This window comes from Corylus avellana, chromosome ca5 (assembly GCF_901000735.1).
Source record: "Corylus avellana chromosome ca5, CavTom2PMs-1.0".
Taxonomy (NCBI): Eukaryota; Viridiplantae; Streptophyta; class Magnoliopsida; order Fagales; family Betulaceae; genus Corylus; species Corylus avellana.
Window position 1 is genome coordinate 11,909,149 of NC_081545.1, and position 12,182 is coordinate 11,921,330.

Consider the following 12,182-nt stretch of genomic DNA (forward strand, 5'->3'; position numbering starts at 1 on the left):
TGCGGACGGGGTTGGAGACCGTTAGGAGATCGGAAAGAGAGTAGTATTTAGGGGTGACGTGGTACTGAACAAGCTGGACTTTTTGTTGGTCGTTTAGGCCGTTTAAAGCTCCGGATGGGAGGTTGTTGAAGGCATTGTCGGTGGGGGCAAAGAGGCTCATGCCCTCAGTGGAGCTGTTGAGCTGGCTCACGATTTGGTTGCCCACTTGGGTCTCATTGAGGAGGCGAATGAGGGTGGTGTATTGCCCGTTTTTGTCGAGGATTCCAGTGACGTTGATGGGGCCGGAGGGAGATGGCGCCGGGGCCGAGGGGGTTTGGGCTTGGGTTTGAGGTGAAAGGAGGAGGAGGAGTTGCAGGTTGATGAGGGTTAAGAGAATGAGAGAAAGAGGTGTGGAAGCCATAATGCTGGTTGAAGGTGGGTGGTCGTGGTGAAGGAGAGAGTGAAAGGGGATTTATGGGATAAGATGTCCGCTGGAGTTTGTTGGAATGCGCTGGCCATAGGCTTAATTGAATCAATCCAAAACCCAATTAAAAACTTATAAATTGATATTTAAATGTATTAGAATATCTTTATACTCTCTATATTAAGGCTTTGTTCTATTTTCTCAAGTGTTTTTATTAATAGAAACCATTGTAATACAGATAATACACTAAATTCAATATAGTCAAGATGTAGCCATAAAGATAAGAGTACGTCTTTGCCTATCTTTTCTTCTTTCTCTGTTTCCGTTCTCTTTTTCTTATTATATATTTCTACAGAATGTAAAAGAGAATAGAAATTAGAGAAGTATATATTTTTGTTTTGCCTTGAACATAAACCATAAGTGATGCAAAAGGTTTAACTTAGTACCATGCATGCATGAAATTATCACCAAGCTTTCTAATTAATTTTGTAATTGTATTCAAATTAAATAGTTAATATAGTGCTATGACATAGTACAATGCTCCAATTCCTCTTTGTTAATTGGATCAGAAAGTTAATAGATCTATCTAGTTAGGTAGGTTTCTAAAGGTCACTTAATCAGCTGAGGGTCACGCTTCATGGAACAGATGTCACTAGTTCGAATCTCATCCTTCCATTCCTCTCTTTTGTGCAGACATGTCCAAAAAAAAAAAAAATCTAGGTAGAAGGCTAAACTAATCCAAATATATGGGCATTTTTTTCTTATTTTACTTTATTTTAATCACCAAAATAGAAGGAAAAAAATTCAAAGGGCATGTCCTTTTCTATCACCAAAAAAGAAAGAAAAAAAAAAAAATTCAACGTTTATAAGTTGTCATTGTACTTGCAATAATATTATATTAGTGGATGATTGGCAAATTATAGGTTGTTTACTTGCAAGTTGAAGTTTGGTCAATGCATGTTCAGATTTCTTTTAATCACGCGGCCCAACATATAGAAGGTGGTGCAAGCAATATTGTTGTGAGGAGAAGTTGGCCCTCGATTAACCTATGGGCTACTACTTTGAACCATTCTTCCTATATCAGAATTTACTTGACAAGCCATCTCTGTAGAAGCTTAGTCTCAATCTTCATCATGGAGTTATTTACAAGAACTTGTAAATAGATACCTATTGGGTAGTCTCAATCTTTAGCTTCCAAATTGAGATTCTTATTAAATTTGCGTGCTGCTCGAATTGCTGACAATTCGGTCAACAAATGTGAAAAAATATATATGATACTTATTTATTCGAACAAGTTTTGAGCAATTCATCTATTTGTTACGATAGATGAGCTCCATAAAGTGATGTAGGATGAAAAATAAATAATCTAGAATTTTAGTTTTGTTTAGATTATTAGAAGGTTATCGGTTTTGTTTGTAATTCAGTAATGAGCTTGACCACAATTTTAAGTTATTTTGTAATTTAATAATGGGCTTAGCCCAAAGTCAGTCAAATTAGGTTTATGATTTTTTTGTTAGTCTATTTAAGTATTCTTTTGTAACAGCTTAGACTAGATGAATAAAGAACTACGTTTTTTTGAGTGAGATAAGTGTGACTCTTCCTCCTTTTGGTGGTGAGACTTTGCCAAATTTCATTATTTGCCCGTGAGACTGTTCAATATTGAATCTATTTTTATTTTATGATATTTTCCTTCCGTCATGCGTCATAAAAGCTCTTTCACATTTACTGTTTGAATGGCTAGATATGAATCTAGATCCTTAATATATAATGGCATATCAAAGGTTCTTCAATATTAACCAAATATACACAATATTAAAGTTTTAATATCATATGTTAAAGATGCTCTAATAGATGTGCAACATTGGGTAGTGTAACAGCTCCCATTCCTTGATAATGGCATGTCAAATGCTCTTCAACCTTTGCCTTCCAATCCCACAGAAAATTGGCCACACGTTGGGATAGACTTGAACCCAACGAAGATTTCCATCCCAATTCAGAATCTCATTACCTAATCATCAACATATTTTAATCGAAGGAGGACAAATATATGGTACATGTCCTCAACTTTGCAGCCTGGCATAACTAATCATGTGGGTTACCCAACTATAATACTAATTTCTAACAATGATGCGAAAAATAATATACTTTAACATATTAGAAATATGTTTTTGTAAGTCCCATTGTGCCCATAATTGTGTTTGTCCCTACAAATATTGGTGAATGTGGACCTTCTAATTGTTCCATCAACGTTTTAATGCAAACACATTAATGTTTAATGCAAAATTTTTTAGGGTTTGTTTTTTGGCTTTGATGTGATATTTTAAAGTGTTAATTGAATGATTCAATTCACAATTTTTTTTTATCGGTTTAAACTTTTAGGTAAAAATAGTAAGTATTTTGGGTTTATTCACTAAAAATTTTTTAGTCAGTACTTTTGTTTTTCGGTTGTGATGTAATGCGAAGTTCAAAGTTTAGATTAGGACAAATTGTTTGTACGGCTAAGATTTTTATTATTATTATTATTTAAGAAAAAAATTATATTTAGTCCATAAGTTTTCAGATTTGAATTTAATTATTGATTTTTCAATTTAAAAAATATAGTCCTTCGGTTTTGTTAAAGTTTAAAATTAATAAGGTTCCTTCATCATTTTATTGTCTAAATTAATAATTTGTTATCCATCACATCTCTCATTTGACGCATAATGAACACTCCAATGCAATAACATATTAACAAATGTTAAATAATTCATTAAAAAATAAATTGATATTGTAGGTAAAACTAAGAAAAACACAAAAATTGAGAACCTAAAGAGTAAACCGACAATAACAAAAGACTTCGAACCCGTTTGGTTTGCGGAATAAACCCTTGGAATGGAATGACTATTCCTATGAAATAGTTATTCTTTTGTTTGGTATGAGTCTATTCTTAGGAATAATTATTTTCATAGGAATAACTAATCTCATGCACACAATAATAGTTATTCCTCTAAAAAATGAGTGGAATAGCTATTCCTTATGAAATGAAATAGATTTTTTAAAAAACCACTTGTTATCTTTTATTTTATTTTAACCCTAATTTTTTTTTTTTTTTTTAATTTTAAAAAAGAAAACCTAAAATTTAAGGGGTGGCTAGCCACCCATTGGCAGGACCTAGGGGTGGTCGCACCACCCCCAAAGCACCTTGGGTGGACGAGGTGCCCGGGGGTGGCGCGACCCACCCCGATGGTAATGGTGGTCAAGGTCACCATTGATGGCGACGGGGAGGCCGCGACAACCCCCAATGACGTTTAGGGGGGTGGCCGCGGCCTCCCCCGTCTCCATTGAAGGTGGCTAGGCCAACCCCAATGAGCCTCGGGACTGGCCTTGGCCACCCCCAAATCCATCGGGGGTGGTCGCGCCACCCCCGGGGCACCTCAGGGGTCCATCCCAAGGTGCTTGGGGGTGGTGCGACCACCACCAAGTCATGCCAGGGGTGGCCGGCCACTCCAATGGGGTTGTCGGCCACCCTTGCAATTCTATGTTTTTTTTTTTTTTTAAAAAGAGGGTGGGGATTTTTGTAATTTTGGTTTAACTCCAATTAGAATACATATATTTCTACTAAATTAAGGAATATGAATAACTATTCCATTCTACTTTCCTCTATTCTTAGTAATAGCAATTTTTTTTTCTAACGGAATACTCAATCCGCGAACCAAATGAGTCATTTGATTTCATTGCATTTTAGAGTGTTAAGATGAGACATTAACATGTCAAATGAGACACATGTAACATATGTCAAATTGTGCACCTTCTCTGTTTTATTTTTTATTTTTTCAAATATATTCAATCTTATTCACCTTCTTAATCATCTTTTCTAATTTTGTTTTATATTGTCTGCACCATCCAAACAGAATTAAAAAAAAAAAAAAAAAAAAAAAACAAATTTTGGACAACACTTTAAAGCTTTTGGGTAACACTACCCTTCAAAATGCACATTGCACTAAATAAAAGAAATAGAGGAAATTTAAAATGGAGATGATCATTTTCCACCAAGGCTTGTTACGTGATTAACAACCTTCGTGTATACCATAACAGGTAATGTTTTTCAACTTTTCTTAAAATAAAAGAGAAAAGAGTAAATATCATTCTTACACTTTAACATAGGTGAAAATTGAAGCCCATATGGCCTAGTTTTTGGTCCAAAATCAAACCCATTAAGAAGGCCTTTGAAAGCCCAATAAACTTGGGTTTGGGGATTGCAATTAGAATTTCATAATGGGACATGAAACTTGTTGGACTTTAGAAAGTCCAATAAAAGATTGTGCCTTGAGTTGGGGCCCAATGAAGTCATCTTTGGACTAAGCTAGACAATAAGGAAAATATTTAAGGGTTGTGGGTCCATCATGAGGCACTCCAGGGGTGGTGCGACCACTCCCGACCACTTTTGTGGGTGGCCGACCACCCACCTACTATTTTTTAAGTTTTTATTTTTTGTTTTTTATGAATTGAAAAAAAAAAAATAATGTAGGGGGTTTGTAGTAATTTTGATTTAATTCTAGTTAGTCCATGTGTGTTGTTACAGAATAAAAATAACTATTCAATTTCACTATTCTTTATTCCAGTAATAACTATTATCTTTTATAATGGAATATGTATTCTGCAAACCAAACAAGACGTGAGTGTTTAAGGATGGAAAATTAAATTAGTTCAAGGATAGTATTTTTTTTTTTTATATGTATGCACAAGGGGAAAGAAAAAGGAAATGAGGATTCGAACTAGTGATTTTCATTTTATGAGGCGTGGTTCCTAACTGATAAAGCTACCTATTAGAAACAATTCAATGATAGTATTAGTAGAGCATTTGGCCTAACACTTCGAAAAAGAAAAGAAAAAAAAAAACTTAGGACTAGAAGTGTGTAGGAGACTCTTTCTTGAGAGAAAACAAAGAGAGTAGAGAGATATTCTTGTGCCTTGTTCTTAAAATGAGTGTGAATTTAAGGTAACAAGAAATATTAACTAGATCCTTAAAAAAAAAACAGAAGATGATGAATTAAAGTGGGTTTAGTACATAATTTATACTTTCCAAATCTTAAGGATCGAGTTTCATTTTCTTTTCGGTAAAAGAAAAAAGTAGCTAAAGAGTGTTCTAAGTCCCATGCATGAGTTGCTTAACACTCAAAAATAAATTAGTTGCTCTCTTGGTCTTAGGGCTTCCGTCCTAAAATCCTTCCACGATATTATGGTCAATCTTAAACAAGCCTAAGATTTTTGGTGTTGGCTCCCTCGGTCTTTAGCTTCTCAACCCTTCTAGTGAGCTATTTAAGAAGAGAAAATTTCATTTAAAAATTTTTTTTTAAAAAAAATTTGGAGAGAAAATTTCATTTAAATTTTTTTTTTTTTAAAAAATTTGGAGAGCCATTTTTAAAAGGAATAAAATAACAAACTCTCTACATCTTTCTATATTTAGATTAAAGTTTTTTTTTTTTTTTTTTTTATAATTCTTAATTTTTTTTTTCTTATTGGTAAATAAGAGAGGATATATAGAACCATAAGTTTCACTTTTTTTTTGCTTTTAATATTTAAAAAACTTGGCTAACAAAAGTTAAATTTAAAATAGAATAAAAAGTTTGTTAAACCATATATTTTGTAAACTTTTTCAAATTTTGAGAGAAAAGTTAAATTTGAAAATCTCCTTACGAATGCTCTAAATGTTACCCAGCCCACCCTCAAATACATCCCAGCAAATCCCACCAATCTTAAGCGATCTATGGGCCGGTACCCAAAAAAGCAGCCCATAGAGTCATAGGCAAATATAAAACCGGGATCAGATCCCTGGCTCTTCTTAGAGAATTGCCCATAGATTTTTTTTAAAATCCTGGTTATTGATTTCCATCCAACCGCCACCAAACATGTCACGTGTCTCATCTAATATAAAATAATAAAATAATTTATTAAAAAAATAAAATAATTAAAAAATTAAAACGGGATACTTCATTCTCCTCTTAGTGGGTGGCCAGTCACCCCAACTCAGCCTAGGTCACCCCCAAACTCAAAGGGCGGCTAAATCACCCTTAGGACTTAAGAGGTGACGTTAATTTATGAATTTGATCCAAAGAGGTTGCCGAGCCACCCCTTGAGGCTATGGGGGTAGCGTTGGCTGAGCTGAGTGGCTGGCCACCCATTGGCCACTCTATTTTATTTTTTAATAAATTATTTTATTATTTTATTTGATATTTATTTTTAAAATTTAAATAATATTTTATTATTTTATATTAGGAGAGACACGTGGCGGTTGGTGGCCGTTGATGGAAATCAATGGCCAGGATTTCCAAAAAAAAAAAAAAAAAAAAAAAAGTCCCGAGGCAATTCTCTAAGAAGAGCCTGGGATCCTGATCCATAAAACCGAACATTAAACGCAAAACAAAAACAGAAAATAGAAAGAAGCACAGAGAAAAGAATATTGGAATAGCAAATTAAGGAAAACATTCTTCATCATCATCCCTTCCAGTTTCCTATCGTTTAGAATCTCTGCGTGTCACTACACATCAAAACAAAGAAAAGCCAAAAGTGGTGGATGGCAAAAACCAACAAGTACGCCTCCATCAACTTCAACCACATCTACGAGAAAACCCCTTCCACCCATCCCAACCACACCGCCAACAACAACAACAAACCCACCAAGAATTCTTCTTCTTCCTCTTCGCCCTCTTATTCTGCAATCTCATCACCCAAAACCCATGGCCGCATGTTGGTCCTGACCCGACCCACACCCACACCTACACCCATACCCACCACCACCACCCCACCACCGAAGTCTCCCTCTCTGCAAACCCAACCACAGCGATCCCATCAAATCCCAGGTCAGACCCCGTCTGAATCCGGTTCGGACCACATTTCTCTTCGTCCTTTGGGTCATACCGGGACCAGCTCGCCGGTTTTATCGCCGGTTCCTAGTTTGGAGAAGGAGAAGCAGGTGGTGAGTCCGGCTTTATCGCCGAAACCTGGAAAGTTTGTGCCACCGCATCTCAGGCCGGGGTTTGTGGGTAAAGAGGAGCGATCTGTGCCGGAGGTGGGCCGGGGTAGGGACTCGGGCCGAAACAATTTCGGGTCTCCGGTTCAGTACGTGGAGGATGGGCGGCCCAAGTCGGGTGGTGGGTATGACAGGATCAGGAGGGAAGGTGAGTCGGATCAGGGGATGGTGAACCGGCCAAGGTCGAGTGGGAATCTGCCGAGTTCGACCGGATGGTACGGTCCTTTGCACATTTCCCCTCTTTTTGTTTTTGTTCTCAAAATTTGGTCAATGATTATTGATTAATTAATCTGTGTTCTTGTTGTCATTTTTAGTTTTATTTTGTTTTCTTTGCAATAGAATGATTGTTAGTGCAGGATGTTTTTCTAGCTTGGTTCACATTTTTATACTTGGTGGATGTTATTGTATACCATGCTATTTTTCTTTGTGGGGTTTTTTTTTTTAATGGTGGGTAATATATGCTTATTTATTACTTATAAAAACATATGTACTTATTTATTTAGGAGGATATATGCTCATTTCGGGAGAGCATGCATGAGCTTTTGTGGGGCACAAATAGGAACTGAAAACGAGGTCTTTTAATGGGGGGCTCCAAATGGGATATTGTTGAAATGTTTTTTTTTTTTCCTGTGTAATGATTGCAATTTCAATTGTTGGCGAAGAAGTTAGGAGACTAGAGGGCATGAATAAGAAAATATATTCCAAAGTCATTAATGATATTTTCCAGGACTGTTCTGGTGACTGCCTTGAAAAGGAATATGTGTGGCCAACCGTGATTAGTTGATCCATATAGCCAAACCCAGTTTTCATTGGGATTAAAGCTTTGAGTTGAGTTGAGTCATCGAAATGCGTAATTTCACTATGATAACTTGATATGGATAATCCGAAGGGGTTGGCCCAAGTGGTGGAGGCCTTGGTCTTAAAGTATCATCTTTTCAAGGTCCAAAGTTTAACACCTCATGGGTGCAAACAATCCTTTGGGGCCATTCCCCCTGATGAAAGGCTAGCGATTTAATCAGTTATGTGTAGGGAAACTTCCGAGGGTGCGGTGCACAGGACTGGGGTTTACTCGGCAGAGGTGGGTCCAAAGGGCCCTGCCTTGGAGAGGTTCCCCGACATTAAAAAAAAAAAAAAAAAAAAAAAAACTTGATATGGAGTTGTATTCCTAGTGGATTGGACAGTATATAATAGAGTTCTATGAATATTCTCTGTCGGTATTGTTTGATATCTTACAGAGAATGATTGAGAAAACACTTAGATGTTGCATGCTATTGCAGTCTTTATTGTTTAGTAGACAAACATGTGTGGCTATTATCTCTACTTTAGCTAACCCTACATCCACTGTATAGGTCATGTTCAGGTAGATATTAAGCTTGAGCTGGTCTGGGTACGAATTATGGTGCGTTGTGTTACACCTACATCTTTGTGTAGGTATATGGTAAAGTACGAATTATGATGTTGACAGGTTTCCGTGGCCTAAATGACTTGAGAAGGAGTTGTAATGTGATGAAAATATGATAGATAACCTAGATACTGTTCTTATATGAAATAATGAGGATAAGAGAGACCTTTATAATCCATTGGTTGTATTTATGGGTTACTCAGTTATGATGTGTGTTAGGTTACGGTCCTTTTAGCAAATGGTGGATGTGCTCGAGTTGCTTGAGTTGCAGAGTTTCATGCTTGCATGAGGTTTGTTTGATGTACAGGTTGGAAGTTGATGAGGTGAAGGTGTTGGGAGATGGAATAAGGATAGATATGAGGGAACTTTAGTAAAAAAATGATGTAGTTTTTGTGCGATGAAGGTTGTTTGGGCAAGGTGTTGAAGGAAAAAGTATGAGATCAATGGTGGGATAAAAGAAATGATAAGATCAAAGATAATGCCAATTGTGCCTCTGATATTAGAGATATGGTGTGGGGTTTTTCCAACTGCAAATGGTGTAATGAATTAACGTCACTGGAGAGAAATAAGGAATTCAATGAAGATGATTTATTGGTGCTTCATTTTTTTTTTGGTCCCTCGAATTATTATTGTAGTGACTTGGTTCAACTTTTTGTTTTGCACTAAAGGACTATTTAGGGTTTGGAGAATTGGTATTTAACCACTAGTTTCTTGGGATGCATACCCGATTTTGGGCCAAAATGAGAAAGATGAGTTTATAAGTCGTTTGAGGTTACCAAATCAGCAAAATGTAGAAATAGGTGCCACTTTCCAAGCAGCCCCCAAAATCATCGATGAACTCATATTCTTATTCTTGCTTCCATTTGTTAACCCCAAGGGATTGGCTCAAGTGGTAAGGGCATTGATCTTAGTGGTTTTCCCATCAGGTTTAAGGTTTGAATCGCCTTGAGTGCAAACAATTTCTTGGGGGCCATACCTGCCGGCGAAGCCAGAGTCTTACCAAATCCATGTGGAGGGAGTGCTTTGCACAGGTTTAGGATTTGCCTAATAGGGGTGAGTATATGAAGTGATCTTGCCTTGGAGGGGTTCCCCATCATCAACAAATTTTTTGCTTCCATTTTTTCCCTTTGACTTCTGTTTCCTCCCATTGCTGCTACATGCTTGAGAAAGTTGAGCTCTTGTAGAAGTGTAGTTTTGGTTACGAAACTTGGTGCAAAACCCAAATGATGGAGTTACTTATATATGTATATATATTTTTTGATAAATAGTTACTTATATATATATATATATATATATATATATATATATATATATATATAGACCAGCGCTTGAAAAGCCATTGTAGATTGAATACAGAAATTGATGGGCAGCAATGCTATAAAGTGGATAATGACAATTGTTGTGTCTAGTCTATGTGATACTATGGAGAACAGGGATGAAAGCCACCTTTATTGTGCCTTTTGAGTTTATGGGCTGTCATTTAGTTTTATGATTGCCTGCACTTGTGTTGGCAAAATGTGGAAGTTAGAAAGAGTAGTTGGAAGCTTTTATACAATTGAGCATATCCTTGCTTACATGAATGAGATGATAAGAGCTCAGAGTGTTGTGATGGGGGAGGCTAGTCACAAGACTCCATAGGAGTTTCTCCAGTGTTTCAATTTTGTATTCTTCTCGTGGCTTGCTAAAAGGGCTGACGTCCAAGAGGAATCACAAGTTTTTTTTTTTTCCTAAAAGGGTAGTGACAAGTTGAATTTTTTCACATTTGTGCCCCCTTCCTTGCTTTCTCTATCATGTTCACTTGAAGGAGTTGTAGATCCAACATTTAATAAGGGACAAATGTAATTGCATGACCAAGTAATTTATACTTTAGATTTCATATTTCAAATGTTGTTGAAGAACATGAATCCTATGATTCATTATTATTTGATCTTGCATCCACTGACTTTGTTTTAATGTAAAATGCTTTAAAAGGCTAAGTTTTGTTTATTTCAAAGTAAAGCACTTTCAGATCAAAACATTATTTATTTATTTAAAAAAACTATTGATTCGCTGATGTTTGGCACCTTGAAACTTTTGCTGTTTGTTGACACTGAAAATGTGAAATTATTAACATTTAGATTTCCAAACAATGTTTGCTTAAATAGTCATAATGTCTTCTTATCCTCTCCCAACTGACTAGTAGGGGTGAAATTTAAAACCGCCTAACCGCTAACCGCTATAACCGCTAACCGCCTAACCGCTTTGAAAGCGGTTAGTAAAAACCGCTAACCGCCTAGGCGGTGGCGGTTAGCGGTTAGTGGGTTTTGGAAATCCGCTAACCGCTACCCGCTAACCGCTTTTTTTTAAATATAATATATATTTATATTATATATATATATATAATAACAATAAGTTGTGAGTTTATGAATTTTTTTTGGTTGATTGAAATGGGCCTCAAGCTTCAAGTTTAACCATATATGTTGGTTTTTTTGTTGCTTGTGAGTTTATGAATTTGTTTGTGTTTTATTTTATTTCTATGTGTGAGTTTATGAACTTGCTTGTGAGTTTATGTATAAGACTACAAGTGAAGTGATGATTTTGTTGTAATTTTATTTGTATATTATATGATGTGTAGATTTGTAGAAGGTGGCCAACAAGATTTTGGTATATAGCAATTTTTAATGCTAAAATGGCCATAAAAAGGGAAAAAACAAATGTTTAAAATGAGAAAAAAAATGTTTAAAGTGAGCCCAAACCCGGCCCAAAATCGGTCCAAAGAAAAAAGCCCAAAAAAGCGGTTATTCCAAAGCGGTTAACCGCTAACCGGGCGGTTAACCGCTACCCGGTTAGCGGAGGCGGTTAGTAAAATTTACTAACCGCCTAGGCGGTTGCGGTTAGCGGTTTTAGCCACTAACCGCTAACCGCAACTGCTATTTCACCCCTACAACTGAGCATACCCATTTATCATCCTAGTCCAAGAAATCACATTTTGTTTCTCAAGTATTTCATTAAACATCTTCCGAGTATACCTGATTGCCCCACACTTTGCAAAATAGAGTTTCCCACAAACACATAAAAGAAACAACCAAGGCAATAAACATTGATCATCATAGTTTTGATATTTTTTATCCTTCTATTGCTATAAATTATTTTATGTTAGATAGCTCCCAAGAGGAGAAAGAAGAGGCAAATGACTCGACACCATCCCACTCATCTCCCACATGATAAGATCTCTTAGAGCCTAATGACTCAAACTTAAACTTAGCCGACCAAATCAAACTCAAGCTTAGCATCCAAAACAACCGAAATGCACAGTTAAGTCACACAATAGAGTATTCAAAATTTAATTGAAAATAAATCGTATGAACCTTCTAGATGTAATCCTACTA

The 12,182-nt window shown here is 36.2% G+C and overlaps 1 protein-coding gene across 1 annotated transcript; it reads left to right on the forward strand.

Annotated features, from left to right (window-relative positions):
• Nucleotides 1-6,796: 6,796 nt before the first annotated feature.
• Nucleotides 6,797-7,780, forward strand: LOC132180355 (uncharacterized). The gene has a single exon (XM_059593147.1). It carries the CDS (start codon nucleotides 6,957-6,959, stop codon nucleotides 7,695-7,697), a length of 741 nt encoding a protein of 246 aa, XP_059449130.1. The 5' UTR covers nucleotides 6,797-6,956; the 3' UTR covers nucleotides 7,698-7,780.
• The last annotated feature ends 4,402 nt before the right edge of the window (nucleotides 7,781-12,182 follow it).

What these genes read in the sequence shown, in the direction of transcription:
- LOC132180355 (XM_059593147.1), top strand. Translation starts at nt 6,957, where the DNA reads ATGGCAAAAACCAACAAGTACGCCTCCATCAACTTCAACCACATCTAC.